The 15522-nt window shown below is 40.8% G+C and overlaps 1 protein-coding gene across 2 annotated transcripts; it reads right to left on the bottom strand.

Annotated features, from left to right (window-relative positions):
• Positions 1–70: 70 nt before the first annotated feature.
• Positions 71–14671, bottom strand: klc2 (kinesin light chain 2). 2 transcript variants are annotated; one of them, XM_028563830.1, is made up of 14 exons: positions 14459–14671; positions 11681–11926; positions 11218–11554; positions 8876–9092; positions 8586–8775; positions 8242–8415; positions 7916–8015; positions 6914–6963; positions 6586–6653; positions 4945–5053; positions 4434–4586; positions 4093–4217; positions 3225–3282; positions 71–3045 (listed from the first exon to the last, which is right to left on the bottom strand). In XM_028563830.1, the coding sequence occupies exons 2-14, from the start codon at positions 11906–11908 to the stop codon at positions 2962–2964; spliced, it is 1893 nt and encodes a 630-aa protein (XP_028419631.1). In that variant the 5' UTR covers positions 11909–11926; positions 14459–14671; the 3' UTR covers positions 71–2961. The 2 variants fall into 2 exon arrangements, with proteins under 2 accessions (XP_028419631.1, XP_028419630.1); XM_028563829.1 differs by lacking the exon at positions 14459–14671 and adding an exon at positions 13953–14040.
• Positions 14672–15522: the final 851 nt, after the last annotated feature.

Genomic DNA, 15522 nt, shown 5'->3' with positions numbered 1-15522 from the left:
AAACTTACACACACACGCACACTTTGTAATGGTCAATATCCTCTTGACAGGGATGAAAAGACAGAATCCATTTGAAAAGTGGAGTTTGTATTTATTGAACCTTTAATAAAATACACATTAGGTTGGGTCAGCAATATAGGAGCTGGAATGAAGAGTCCCCACACATATGCAAGGCCCTCACACCCACAACATTTACAATTTATGGCTCTGAGTACAGTAAACTCACAGAGCTCCAGAAATATTTGGACATCAGAGAAACAAAGATCTAATCTATCTTTCAAGCTTTGGATCAAAAATCGGCCTGAAACGGAGATTCAGGATAAACATTTACAACCGTGTCAGTTTTATTTTTCTCTCAGCTGTTTTATTGAGCAACATTAGTGTGTTTATGTCCATATATTTATGGAGTTTGCGATTAATACTGATTCAGAGATGCTTGAGAAATTTCCAGAAGACACTGAACCAACTCAGGGGACTGATTAATACAGTGAAGGATTGCTTAGTATTGGTATTACACTATGACGTGTAAAGGAACTAAGAGAGATCTTAAAACTACAAATGAGTGTTGCACTAACTTTTGTACACAGCTATGTGGTGTTGAGATTGTGATTAAAGGAATTCCCATCATTCCCACAAGTGACATACAGTAAACATACATATAAAAGGTTGTATACGGATAACTCTGTACATTATTTGCTGCGGACGACACTTAAAGCACTTTGCCTCCCGTAACATCTTAAAGCACTTTCCATTATTTCTATTTTTATCACCGACTCCTTCCTGCTTAACACACTTACTTTGCTCCTTCTCTTCTTCGTGCGTGCATTTCTTCTTTATGATCCGAAACCTGCTCCACCTCGCACATCCAGCACAATCAGAAGCTGATAGAATAAATAGCACTTATAGACTTAGCAATGCGACTTCAAAGGGGATTTCAAGAAGGACTGCAGGTTGTTTAGGCATATGGCGATGGTGTGCATGCACCATCGTTGACAAAATGCCTTCACAACAAACCTACGTCTTCCTATCTTTGAAATCAAACTCAGGTTGTCAAGAATGAAGCTTTTTTTTTTTTTTTTTTTTTGGCCTGGTAAATGTAACAGCAAGGTTGAGGAAAATTTACAAATAAAGCAAAAACAGCAAGTACTTGACAATCTGATCACATTTAAGGAAGTGATGCCACAACTTGCAGAGCCTGATTTGACACAATAAGATGTATACATTCTGTGGACAGTCCTCTTGGTATTGGTCTAACAGCACAACACAAATATCCAGTGGAAATACCCCCAGACCCTCACAGTCGACATGAAATTGAACATTCAAATAATCAGTTTTCAGTACCTTCAACATAAAGGCTCAAATCCAAAAACAGAACACGCATCAACAAAATTCATTGAGGACGGATGGTCAACAGTCAGATTTCAGCGAGTGTTTGATTACGACTGATGAAGTCCATCCCGGTGAGCATTAAAAACGTCACACTGAGGATTGTTTCGTACAAAGCGATACATATTCAGCAAAAGTAAATAAAAAGGAAAAATAAAATAAAAAAAGCATTCACAAGAGGAGTTGTGTTAACGAAAGTAAAACTAATTATCGTTGATGCACTGCATCAGCTTTGATAAGATAGTTACCCATATTCTTTAATGAGGGTTGATTATGCCTTGGATATCCTGATTTAATGATTGTAAACAACTTATATGTAAATTTCACAGCATTTTTCCTTCAATATCTTTCAGACTTATGGCTGTAAGCCTGGAAGGTTTTTTGTGGCAGAAGTGAGGAAAAGGTACCTGAAAGTAATGATTACAGTGTTTAAGTAAGCTTCCACATACAGTAGGTAGTATATAGGAGGGTTTATGAGAAATGACTGAGGTTTATTCGTAACTTTCAAATTAACTTTCTGGCCCTTTTCACTTTCTCGCGAGACCGACTGTTGCACGACAACAAACTTGTCTTGTTGTGAGCCTGTAGAGGATGCAGTGGAAACTACCACATACAGCATATAGAGTATAGTCGTGCTCAGAGTGCATTGTAACAGGTTAAACCCTTGTCATTAATGTCAACAGATTTCAGTGATTGAGGTACTAAATTTAATCAGCATTTTCAACCTTTTCAGCATTATCAACCTTTTCACTGACACTATGAACTAAGTGCCTATTTCTATATTTCCTTCCCTCACTCTTTCCATCCTTTTGCCAGTCTTGCCCCTTCAGATAAGTTGTATTTTCCCAACCGAGACCCAATAGTGTAAACAAAAAGGAAAAAAAAAAGAATAAATCATGTGCACAATATACAAAGAATGATATCAAATAATTTAAAACTGTATATACATAAAAAAAAAAGGCAAGAAGTGAGGTTTAAATGGTTAGTGCTAATGTTTTTGTTCTTTTTATCTCCAAAGATTGCTTGTATTCTCTTTAATACATCTGCTTTCCTTGTTAAAATCTAAGCTTATTGTACCATTTTTACCATCATGCTACTGGTGAAATATACAGAGTGCAATAATGCTTCTCTCAGAAAAGAAACCGGAGTACATTTAGCCTACCTAAGGTTGAGTGTCTGCACATGGTGTTAACGTCAGATCAAGGAGACGGACTCATCACGATGTGGACACGATGCTTTGCTACGGTGCTTTGAGTCGAAAAAAAACGAGGCGTTCAGGTGCAGACATTCCACGTTCTAGTAAGCAGCATGCCGATAAATGTGTATCTAAATATTCTCTTTTGTGATCGATGTCAGCGGTTTGTACAGCGAAGCAGCAGCGACCGTGTCTTACAGGATGACGCTTAGTGTGTTAATGCTTTTTCTTTTCAGTGTTCTTTAAAAAATATGCTGCAGGTGCAAGTGTTTGATCTCGCTTTGAGCTTTAAGTGTGTTTGTTTGATCAAACCAAGCTGCGAACAGCCTCTCCTCGTCGGGCCGCTCTTGTCTCTCTTGAGTCCCACCTCCTGTCTCATTCTAGCCAATCAGGGAGCTGCGTCTGGATAGGTCCACGTTGCTGGCACTTAGTCCCCTGCATTCTGAGAGTGCGGAGTTGGCGTCCTAAAAACAGATCAGTTAATGTTACTGCTGGACAATATATTCTGTGGGAAGTTGGTTAATCATTTGATCTGTTAACAGTTTAAACAATATAAAAGTTTTGGAAATATATTGCAATATGAAAGTTTTTGCAACATTTTATTTAAATCATGTGCTGTGCTGTGGCAGGAGTGACCTCGTACCTGTGTGGTCTCCTCGGTGCTCTTGTTGAGGAAATTGAGGGAGCTTGCTCTCTTCATTCTGAGCATAAAAAATACAATCAAACAATGAGCCTAAACCATTAAAAAAACTCATTAACAGCATATCAGAATAAAGTTCTAAAATTATATTTCCATTAATGTTTTGGGTAAAAAACAGCCAGTTTTGTTAAATTGCCCAGCTGAAGGATGTTCTAATCATACAGTATCACGCTCTTATATTCTGTATAAGAAGTGGGGAAGCCTGAAAGGGCCAAACTAAAAGAAAAGCAATGCCTCTACATCTTTGAGTCCAACATGAGACACACGACTATAACCAAAACACTTAGTCGGCTCATTCATAACATGAAAAAAAAAAAATAATAATAATAATAATAATAATAATAATAATAATAAATGTATTAACAATTTTAAGCTACGGCTTCTCAAATGGGAGTATTTGTTGCTTTTTTGTCGTAAACTGACAACATTTTGTGTAACAACATTTTTTATCACAAGGTTAACTTTTCAGCCACATCCACTCGCCTGCGTTAGCGGATGGACAGGGTCCAAATCGGTGGACCTCGTGATAACAATGTTTTGCCAAACTGCTATTCCAAAAGGTCATGAATGAACCTTGAACAACATAGTAAATTAAATGCATTTGGGTTTTGAAATTTTGGTCAGACAAAAGAAGAAATGTGAAGATATTACCTTGAGCTCTGAAAAGATTTTATCGACTAAATGATTATTCAATTAATGGAAAAGAGTATAAGAAATGACTATTAAACAATGAAAATCATTAGTTGCAGTGGTACACTTAACTCCAGACTACACAAATATTAACGTCCAAGCTCACACACACTAATCCTACCCTGGGTTGCGGGGTTCTTGTGGCCCGCTCCCCTGCAGCTTCTTCACCAGCATCTCGCTGCTCCTTCTCAGGGCGTCCCGAATCTTCCCGAAGGAGCCGCTGCGACGCAGAGACCCATTACCATCCTGAGGGAACAGGAAACATAAAACCAAGTCAGCGTTTGCTGGAGACATTAAATATTAGGCAGATTTCCAGCTGAGGCTCGTCAGACTAGAAAGACTGACTAATATGAATTTAACTGCCTTGTGTGCCAAGCTGTGTTGACCTTGCGCCATGTACTTAACACAATTATTAATACTTCCATTAATGTTTAAGTAATGAATTGGTGTCCATAAACTGACCCCGTTCCACTCAGCGGACTCGTCGCCCTCGCTCTCCCCCCGCTGTCCCCCCAGCCCGTTGACTCCTTCCCTGCTGTGTCTTCTGTCGCCTCCTCCAGCCCCCCCGTCTTTCAGCAGCTCCACCACTTTACTCTGGTTAATGGCATCAATACCCTGGGGGGGAGGGGCGGAGGGGGAGAGAGAGAGAGAGAGAGAGAGAGAGAGAGAGAGAGAGAGAGAGAGAGAGAGAGAGAGAAACCCAAAGAGACAAAAAAAAAAAAAAAAAAAACAGAGAAGAGTGATTAAAAGGGATTATAGCTCACACAGCATGTCTACGATCTTTACTACAATGTACACACATTAGCTTCATGGCTGATCTTTAAATCATAGTTATTGGCTAATAAATTACAGCTGGAATGCCTGTTGAACTAATCAGGCTTCTTAACTGACCATGCCGTTGAAAAGAACCCAGACGACTAATCTAACAGCAGTAATTCAGCCGGTCATGCAGCGGTCGGTGTGTGAGCAGTACCTGTTTACGTGACTTGCAGGCGCACTCCTCCAGTGTTTCTGCTGCCTCCAGTTTGCCCTGGCGACGGTACAAAGCTCCCAAGCTTTTGAGGGTTGTGTTTACTGTGGGGCTGCAAAAAAACAAAAACAAAACGGTATTTATCTTTAATTGTTTTTTAAATGTGTCTAACCATAGGTTTTGTTAAAAAATAAAAAGGTATTTCTCAACTAAACTTTGTTCCATTCACCAAGATTTGGGGGAATTGCAGCAGTAATACAGCACTACGGTCTAGTCTAGCCAAAGTTAGACTAACACATCCTGCCTGTTGCTTTTATTAGAATTAGATCGAAAGACAAACTGAATGGAGGTGAGAATAAACAAACTCTAATTGCTTGACACTTATTGATATTTATATTTCAACACTACTTACAATGCATTTGTACCGAGACTGGACAAGTACTCACACACCTGCACACTCCAAAGTCTGTTTATATAGGATACTTCTATTTGATGTGTTGCTTGTATGCTCTTTGGGTTTGTATTCTTTTCATATTCTTTTGCTCCCCCTTCTTAGATGACTGCCAGAACCATACAAAAATGATTTAAAATTTCCTGGTACAGGTATGATCACTTTCTTAAAAATGGTCAATAGAAAAAAGCAATTATTCTGATAGGAGCCCCACCAATGACAGGTTTAAGCAAACCTTTTACCTGCTGACACGAGTGCACACTTTTTTTTTTTGCATAATAAATCGCTGCATAATTAAATCGCTGAATTTCTATAGTTAATCGCATATTTTAATCACATGATTAAAATTCTATTATTTTGCATTTCAGAACTGTTTTTAAGTACATATTAACAATGGAAAGCAATTCTTATCAGTGTATCTTGATTGGGAATCAAAAGAATGCAAAAAAAAAAAAAAAACGTTTTTGAACTTGACTTTAAGATTTGTATTGGTTTATTATTTATTTACTGTTAACAAAAGAAAAATGTGTGAATCTGTCATTATTGCACAATTCCTCCAAGTACCTAAGTAAAAATCCCTATCCTTACCAGAGTCAATATAGTTTGGTCCTAAATAATTTTGATTACTCACTGACGTGATCACCGGTTAATGAGACAGCGTTTGCAGCACCTTCCAGTTGGGCTGCTTTCTCCGTGTCATTACAGGCTGTGTGTGTGTGAAACTACTGTCCCCTCGACGGCAACGAGACGGGTCAGAACATGCCAACAGTAGTACGTCTTGAGACCCGAGTCCTCTACGATGCGATCCTCGTAGGTGGTAGCTAAAGCTTGACGTGCTTGGGTGATATTTTAATTCTGCTTCACACAATGTTCCTATAGCTTTCGACTTGTCTACGAGCCGTCCGGGAGTTTTGGAAAATTAAAAGCGGCATTCAGAATTGTTGCTGCGGTCTTTGTCCATCATGCCTGCAGCCTGCAGCAGGAGGATGTATCGCAGCTTGATGATAAGTAACGGCGCAGCAAAGGGTCAAAATAGTAGCCTGTTAGGCACGACTCAAAGCCGAGTGAAGTGTAAAATAAATTAATAAATGCCGGCATGCAATTAAAAAAAATTAACGCGTTATGCTGACAGCCCTAAAAAATATTCTTATCTGATTCCTGATGTTTTCAGTAAATTCAAATGTCTGACTCACCTGTCCACTTTGCAGGCCTTGTACCAGCTTCCATACTCTACATATGGGCCAGAGTCCTTGCGCTTCCCCTAAGAGGGGAGAGAGAGGGAGAGAGAGAGAGAGAGAGAGAGAGAGAGAGAGAGAGAGAGAGAGAGAGAGAGAGAGAGAGAGATAAAGATGAAGAGGCTGAGAGCTGGAGGAGAGTATGAAACATTACCCTATTAAAGATTTCCCTGTTGTCATTTGTCTGCTGTTCTCCATCATTCTAATTTTGATGTCCAGGCCCTTTCCATAATAGCTGTCTGCCAGCCAATAGCATTAATGGAAAAGGTCAGTCTAAATCACTGACCTTGCTCTCCTCTCTCTCCTCCGCGTGCATCCAGATGGGCTTGTTGTCATCTGCACAAAAAAAAAAAAAAAAAAAAATCCTATAATACCATTTCACATATGACAACAACACTGAAAATAAGTTGCAGCATCAACCAAACATGAGGAAATAATACCTTGCCTAGAAAATAAAAGGATCACGGATAACCTGAATTTCAAAGTGAAGTCTCTCTAACCATAAATAAACAAACCGTCTTTGAAGTCTTTAAAACCTATGCAATGCCAAATTCCTGCCAAGGCCAAGTAACATGCTAGGCATGTGAGCACATAAGGGTTTCACAGGCTTAGTTGCGGTGGGAGGAAACCTCAACATTAAGCTGCTTCGCACAGCTCGATAGCACAAAATAATCCTCTGACCTGCTGAGAGGTACTGGGGGCGATGGGAGGGATCAGGGTGTGGCCCAATCAAAAACGGAATCCAAAACACAGGAATTGTCAAAGGAAGGGGTTGACTCAGAATCAGGGAACTCCCTCCTCCCCTTAATATTCCTATGATAAAACTGCATTTTGTCTTATCCAAGCCTGATTCACATTAGGGCTGTATACAATTAATCAAAATGTTATCGAAATCGCAATATGGACTACTGCAATATCCAAATCGCAGAGGGGGCGCAATATTTGTTAAAAGCATACAATGTGTCAACGCATTCTGAATTAAGTATTGTGGTGCTGCAGAGATGTCCCGGCCTACAAATCCTATCTTACAGACTATAGAAAACATCTGTTTGGTACAGATCCTCGCACTATAATCATTCAATAAAAATGAAAATAATGATTAGAAAAAAATGATCATTCCCTCCAATATCGTGAATCATATCGCGATCGCAATATCAGTCCAAATAATTGCAATTTGATGATTTACTCATATCGTGCAGCCCTTATTCACATCCACCAGTACAAGCACAGTATGAACTTTAAAATGAATTTGTGATTATGTCCACGTTTGAACATTGGCTCTACTCACTATTGACAGATCCAAACTCCTTCTCGTGTGCCCTGGTCAGGATCTCTTTGTACAGAGCCTCAGCATCTTTGAACTTCCCCTGCTTCAGGTAGCACGTAGCCTGAGAAGAAGCAACACGGACAATCTTTTATTCAAGTTTCAAAACTGGTAATAACATGTCATCACAGGATAAGAGCAGGAAACACGGAACATGCAAAAACAAAAAACTCTAAAAACTTTCACAACTGTTATGTCAAATGTTTGACTGTTCAAGTCTGCTACGACTATGTGACTGGAATAGTTATAAAACCTCTTAAATTTGTGCTATATTTTAATGATGTCCCCACCAGGTTATTTTTGGTCTTGGCCACGTTGGGGTCATCAGCTCCCAGCTTGGACTCGTAGATCTCCAGGGCTCGTCTGTAGTAGTACTCCACTTCGTCGTACTTGCCCTGGTTCTGACACAGCAGGGCCAAGTTGTTCAGCTGCTTGGCTACATCTGGGTGGTATTTCCCCAACACCTGGAGACACATGTACTTTTCTTTCATCATTGCTGGTGCGACAATGCATGCTTTATAGGTAGGAGACTACGACAAGAGGTGGTTACAAACAAACAAAATGGTTCACATCCATATATTCGGTATAGTTTTTTTTTTTTTTTTATTTAGGACTTGGTGGTGTGGGTTTTTACCTTCTCTCGGATCTCCAGCGCTCTCTTGCAGAGAGGTTCAGCCTCCTTGTATTTGCCCCTCTTGCCGTACAGAACAGCCAGGTTGTTGAGGGTTGCGGCCACAGCTGGATGATCCTTCCCCAGTGTCTTCTCTCTGATGGCCAGGGCATCATTCAGGAGGTGAGCTGCTTCTTTGTACTTGTTCTGATCCCTGGAGGACAAAAACAGAACGACAGCAGTTAAAAAAGTCTGAAAATTTAAAACCAACTTTGAATGTTTGTCAAAAAAACACCTCCTTCTCCACACCCCACCTGTACACCAAAGCCAGGATGTTGAGCATGGTGGCTACGTCAGGGTGGTCGTGCCCAGACGTCTTCTCCAGGTCCTCCAGGGCTTGTTTGCACAGCGGCACGGCCACCTCGTACCTCCCCTGCGAGGCGTACTGGATCACCAGGTTGTGGAGCGTCCTGAGGCGGGCCGGGATCTCATAGCCTCCCTGCTGGGCTGCCACCTCTCCGCTGGGCTGGGCTGTGGGACAGAGGGGAGGGATGTTAAAAAGGTTTTGCTATCAGTCTGTGATGGGAACAGTCAAACAGAACGTTTTCCTCTCCAACTTTAAATTCTTCAACCATCTGTCTCTTTCCATTCCTTTGTAATCACTTTTCTCTGTTAGTCCCACTGTCTTGGGTGGCTAGCTTTTACTGCCATGTTCCCAAACTATCCCATAATGCTCGTCAAAATCCAAGATGGAGGTATTTGTAAAATGGCTTATGTACGTGTATGTGAGAAGCCTGTAGAGCTGTAGAAAGTCGAAGACTTAGGTCCAACAAAGACAACAAAGCTGAATTCCAGATCTGAGCAGAACAAGTGGAGGATAAAAACCAAATGAGTCGAACCTGCTCCAGGGATCAGCACTTATCCAGCAGCACATGGTTGCTGAGGGAAATCCAACTGGTTCATTTAACAACAGCCACCATTTCTTCTTCTCTGTTTCACCATTTTAATTTTAAAGTGTAGCTGTACAGAAAAGTATTTAAAAATCTCATTTTTGGAGCACTCTCACTCCTATTTTCTGTTTTCCTCCATGCTGCTTTTGTTAGTTTTTCCCCCTGCCGCTGCTCACAGGTGTCTCTAATCATCTCTGATGTATCACCTCACTGTTCCTCCTGTTCTCTCCCTTTAAAAAAGGTTCTTTCCCTCCTTTATTCTGCCACAATTTATACATTAGAGAAACAACTTCATGTCACAATAGAAAATAGCTACTCCTTACAAAACTAGTAGAAAATGATTGACGTTTACCACATATCAGTTCTCCAGGAAGATCATAAGATAACTAAAATGATCATCATAACAGAATAAAATATCGTTTTATGTCAAATAAAAAAAAGGTATTTTTTTTTTCTCGTCATGGCAAATGTGCGCTTGACTTTAAAAGTGAACGTAATAAAAAGCAAAGAGACTAAACTGGCTTTTATCAGGATTCAGTTAATAATAATTAAAAAAGCCCAAGAGTAACAACAAGTTATACATTGTATCGCATAAGTGACCTTTTCTATCTGCAGTTTGATGTTACTTTGTTGACGCAGATTCACAAATCCATTTACAAGCCTAAGCTTCTGTTTAGACAGTGAATTTGGCATTAACCAAACCACAACTCCTGCTTCAAATAGGGTTTTGCATCCCATCTGAACTATATCATATGGTCAGTTTGCCATTTACACAAAGAGTTGCTTGTATGAAAACACATGAGAACAACTCGTGCTTTAGTTTAAATTTCTCTACCGGCTCAAGGGCAATTGAGGCCTTTACATTTATGTTACTGAAAGGCATTACTGTATTGAGCTCTGACTGAGTTCTTTTATTTTGCCACTCTATACATTATTTTAAACTGACATTGATTCTTTTGCTGTGCATTCAGGCCTCTGCAGCCTCACTCACCCTAGCAAATAACTTTGTAGAAGCAGGAATGATTCAAACACCAGCATGCAGTATGATCTAACAACTTTAACCTAAATAAAACTATGAATTATTTAAGGACATGATCAAATTCCAAGAGTGACTTTTAAAAAATACCTAAAGCACCTAAAGGTCTATTAAAATCTACCTTCATCAGGGAAACTATCCCACATTGCAACAAGGCAAGGTTGGTCAATACTGGGGAAAGGGTCAACCGTGCAAAATGATTGACAGGCCAAAGCACAACCAAATATCTCTTCTTCCTTTGGTCTGCCACTACCGGTCACTCTCCTCCGGTATCAGTCACCTGGTCCTGTTAACGGAATCTTTTAAAGGAAGAAGTCATTTCTGGCTCTGTTGATTAGCTTCAGAGCTTCAAAACAGCCAAACATTTGCTGGTTACAGCTTCTCAAATGTATGGACTTGCTACTTTTCTTTGTCCTTTATGATAGTAAAGTGGGTTTGGGACTGTTGGATAGGTTAAACTATACTTTTATACAATTTTCTGACATTTTATAAACAAAATTATTAACTGAATAATCCAGAAAAGAATCTGTAGATTAATTGATAATGAGAATAAGTGTTACGTGCAGCTCTAAAATAAACTGTGTTTATTTAGCATCTTGTTACCGTCTCCCAAAGCACAGCTGAGGCCTGTCTGGTGTCTGGTGTGTATTGACTGCTTCTGATGTCATACCTGGTCCCTGGTCATCATCGTTGGGGAACAAGTCATCCAGACTGTCCTTTGAAGTGTCTCCTCCACCGCCGCCGCCGCCGCCGCCGGAGCTCTGGCTCTTCTCCTCTGAGGGCGAGACGTCATCGTCAAACTTTTTGATCTGGTTCATGAACTCCAGGTGCTTCTTCTCCTCCTCCAGCTGGGCCACGCTCTGCTCGCTGCGCTGCAGCTTGTGCTGGGTTCCCGCCAGCTCGTCCCGAAGCCACTGGTTCTCCTGGCAGAGCCGACGCACCTGAGCGCGCAGCTTCTGCTTCTCCGACTCTACAGCGCTCAAGTGGCTTGACAGGGCGATGATCACCTGGGGAAAAAGGGAAACTTTAACTTGTACTAGGTGAAATTGTAACGATATGGCAAAATGATTGCTGGCTTGTTTTGTTGTTATCTTAAAAGCACTCCATATGACAAAAAAAACGAGAAGGCTTACCTGTGCTTCTCCCAGGCCCAGCTCGATGGCCTCCAGACTCTTGCGGAGCAGCCCAGATTTCTCCTGGGCGGCGGGTGGCTGGGTGCAGTCCAGCAGCGAGTTGAGGATTTGGGCATGTTCACCCCGCAGCGTCTCCAGGCCCTGCATGACAGCCTTAGTGTTGAGGACAATCTCATCCTGGCTCAGTCGCTCCAGGCCTTCCTCACGTGGATACACCATGGTGGACATTCCCTGGTTTTATACACACTGTAGGGAAAGGAAAAGAAACAGAACACACACACATCAGTAGGACGGGAGGTGTTTTTGCTGAGTGTGCATTTTGTGCTTTTTCATGTCCTGTCCTGCTTGACATTCTCACAATTCACACATGAGCTGCTCAATGCAACCACATCCTTCATCTGTTGAGATAAGATGGAAAGGATGAATGAAATGAAAAATGCTGCTCTGTAGTTCTCCCTGTTTTACTCTACAGTTTCAAAGAGGTCAACGGCTAAATAATAGTTTCCCATTTCATAGCGTGCCCCTTGGGTAGTAAGCCTCAATGAAAAGTGAGGATGTGTGTGTGTGCGTGTGTGTGTAGTATATGTATAGCTAAAACCCATTCATATTACTACAATAGGATTCCTTCGAGCTTGAAACTGACCCTGCAAGCTGCCAGTGACCAGTAAAGCCAATTAAAATGAGACACTGTCACTCGACAGAGCTGCCGTTCCTAGGAGAGACTGACTCAGAGTGATGTGGTAATTGAGGTGACGACTGAAGTTTCAGTACAGAAATGCCAATGTTCAAACTAAATTAGAAAACCATTACACCATTACATAGTTTGTCCACCAGAACGTTTATTTTGTAACTGTAAAGTGTCCTACTCAGTATATATCGTGGCCACAATTCTCTAATAACCGAATGTAAAGGATCCTAATCAAAAATGTTGAGGTTTCATGTTTATGGATGTTTTTTGAAAGTTCATGCTAGTAACATCGATAGACCACCAAGTCTCCAGATAAACCTGAACCTGAACTCCATCATTTTTGATTGACCTTTTCAATAACTTTTTAAAGCACTATGTGATGGAAGTTGAGTTTGGAGTGATGATGCGTCCAGAGGGTGACATGGTCTCTAAAACAAAATCATTAGTCATATATCCTGAGTAATGAACACAGAGGGGTTTATTGTTCATTTCTTGAGCTAGAAATCAAAGATACATTCAGAATTGAGTCTTAATGTAACATTTGGGGAAAACACAACATTCAAGCTGTATCTTGACACTTGGATAACCCAAATCCAAAACAATATCTAAAAAGTTCAATATCCGTATATCAACAGACATCTCACAGTTGAAGACAGATCCAGGCAGGGATCTGGTAAACAGTAAATAGGCACTTCCTATACCGAGGGTCTAAATATTGACCAGCTGTAAATGAGATGTTGGACTAGGCAGCAGGAGGACAGAGGAGCCAATTGTGCAACATCGTGACTTTCTCTCTTTTCCTGCTTTGTTGGTGGAGGCGCACCTGTTCTCCTCTTCTGCTCCCTCCTTTCTCTCTCTGCCTCTCTAGCTTTCTCACTCACTCACCCATCCTCCTCCTCCTCCTCCCCCTCCCCCTCCCGTCCGCCTCATATACTGACTGCAATGCACCAATATTCACACTTCCCTTACGAAGCCCCTTTCGCAAATGCAGACAGTAAAGCTGTGAAACGTAAAAAATAAAAGCATTCCGAAATGAATGTCATAACTTCTTTAGGCATCTTTAATTTACCTATTTTTAAGCCACAAATAAATAAGCGAGCCGGTGGATGGTCGAGGCCTATGCCCGGGAGGGGCAGTGTTTGGCTTGGCAGCATATCAATCAAGGTGACCGAGAACACTGTTTAAAAAGGACAACGCCTTAACGGACGATTCAGAAAAAAATTGCCACTGAAACACTGAAAATGAGTTGAAATGTCTGCGTCCGACATGTTAACTGTTTGTAAACAGTGAAGGCCCGAGCACCTAGATGTTACACAATACACACTGATGCACATTATATTAGGCGACTGTACCCTATTTACATTATTTACCATATGCACAGATAAGATTATAATAAGGAAAATTTAAAAATGGCTGTTTCATACGTAAAAACATAGGCGAGCGGTGACTGCAAGGTAAGCTAGACATTTACGGACCTCGCCGACGATGTAACGTTTAATGTGACAGCTTGCTAAAAAAACATCTATTTTAACTATGTAACTGTGACGTCATGCTCATTGAAATAATATTTATCCATATATTTACCTTCATCGAAGACAAGTGCGATGCTTTCTGTCCCTCCAACAAAGCAGCAGGGCAATGTTGTGATGCTCCAGACAGACTGTTGTCAAGTCCACTAAGGCAAAACCAACTGCTTCCGGATGAATTAAAATAATAGCTAAGTGTAGTCCGCAAAGTAGGACGTTGTAGGTTGCCAAACACGATAATGCAGTTATAAGTGCAGAAGAAAATTACACAATTAAATAAAATCACGGTCCTTTCATTTCCAAAACGCAAAGCAATTGAGGTTAACGTCAGTTTGCGTTAAATTAACGTTAGCTTTACTTTGAAGGAAACTAAAGGTAGGTGCTATGAACTATTACCTGTCTTGTTCATTTCACGCGTCCCACGTTATTTGGCCAACGCAAGGCACACCGAAATAGCTCCCAAACCACTCAGTTTAGTTTAATACGATTATAGACAGTAGGTTAACGTTAGCTAACAGCCGCCTTGGCGAGCTCCTAACTATCTTGTGCTTCACCTTTACTTACCCAGACTGCCACTTGACAATGGAGGACAGCAAGGAAGCTCTTAAACGTGCCGAAACTGGCTGGTCATCTCCTCAAACACTTTTATATAGTTAAAAAAAGGAGATGTTATCGTAGACGTGGTTCAAGTGTGACAAGTGGGTGACGAAAAATGGCTGTTCTCCCAGAATCCATCAACCAAAGATATTATATAGTAAAATATTAAGATGAATCACGCTGGCCATTTTCCAAGCGGGGCGGGAAATAATCTTGCGCATGCGTATAGCCACAGTGCCGCTGCCAGCTAGCATCTTTGCTAGCATCTTCTTTAATTCTAGATTTACTAATAGAGGTGATTAAAAAATATGTTAGCTAGGTAAATTGGCATTTATATTGTATGTTATTGTCACTGAGTAGCCCATAGTCAAAAAGTAAATTAAACTTTATAAATTCACATAACAGGATGTAGGTGGAAGTGAAGCCTCTTGCTGTGCTCATACTCTTTGTGTTCTGATATCATAGACTGTACAGCAGGGGTGTCAAACTCAATTTCGCTAAGGGCCACACTAAAAAACGAGAATCACATCAAGGGCCAGACATGTATACTTTAATGACATGCTTTTATTTAATCAAAAAAGTCAAATATCTTTGCATGTCTCACATAGTCATCTCACTTACAGTTTGGTCCACATAAAGCTCTCAAAAAGTGAGCAAAAAAGTTCCAAAGCCATCCTAGAATTTACCAAATCGAGCAAAAATAATGATTACATTTTCGAAGTAGGCTTCCACACAGCTGACTCACAACAAGCTCTTTCACAGCCTAAATATGCAAACTCTCTGGTTCTGTAGGAATCTCAAAGTTGGCAAATTTGCAAAATTCAGCTTTGAATGTCACATAATTGCAAGCTGAAAAACCGTTTCCCATGTTTTTGATTTTAGCGCACAACTAGGTGGGCCAAATTATATTTTGAACCTAGATCGATATGCAGGCCGGATCAGAATGTGCGAGGGGCCGGATTTGGCCCGCAGGCCTTGAGTTTGACACATGTGCAAGGAGGGCATCAGGGTAGTGAGAGGCCCGTTGTGTA

Source organism: Perca flavescens, chromosome 19 (genome assembly GCF_004354835.1).
Source record: "Perca flavescens isolate YP-PL-M2 chromosome 19, PFLA_1.0, whole genome shotgun sequence".
Classification (NCBI taxonomy): Eukaryota; Metazoa; Chordata; class Actinopteri; order Perciformes; family Percidae; genus Perca; species Perca flavescens.
The sequence above is the reverse complement of the archived record's forward strand: the minus strand, read 5'-3'. Positions and strand labels throughout refer to the sequence as shown.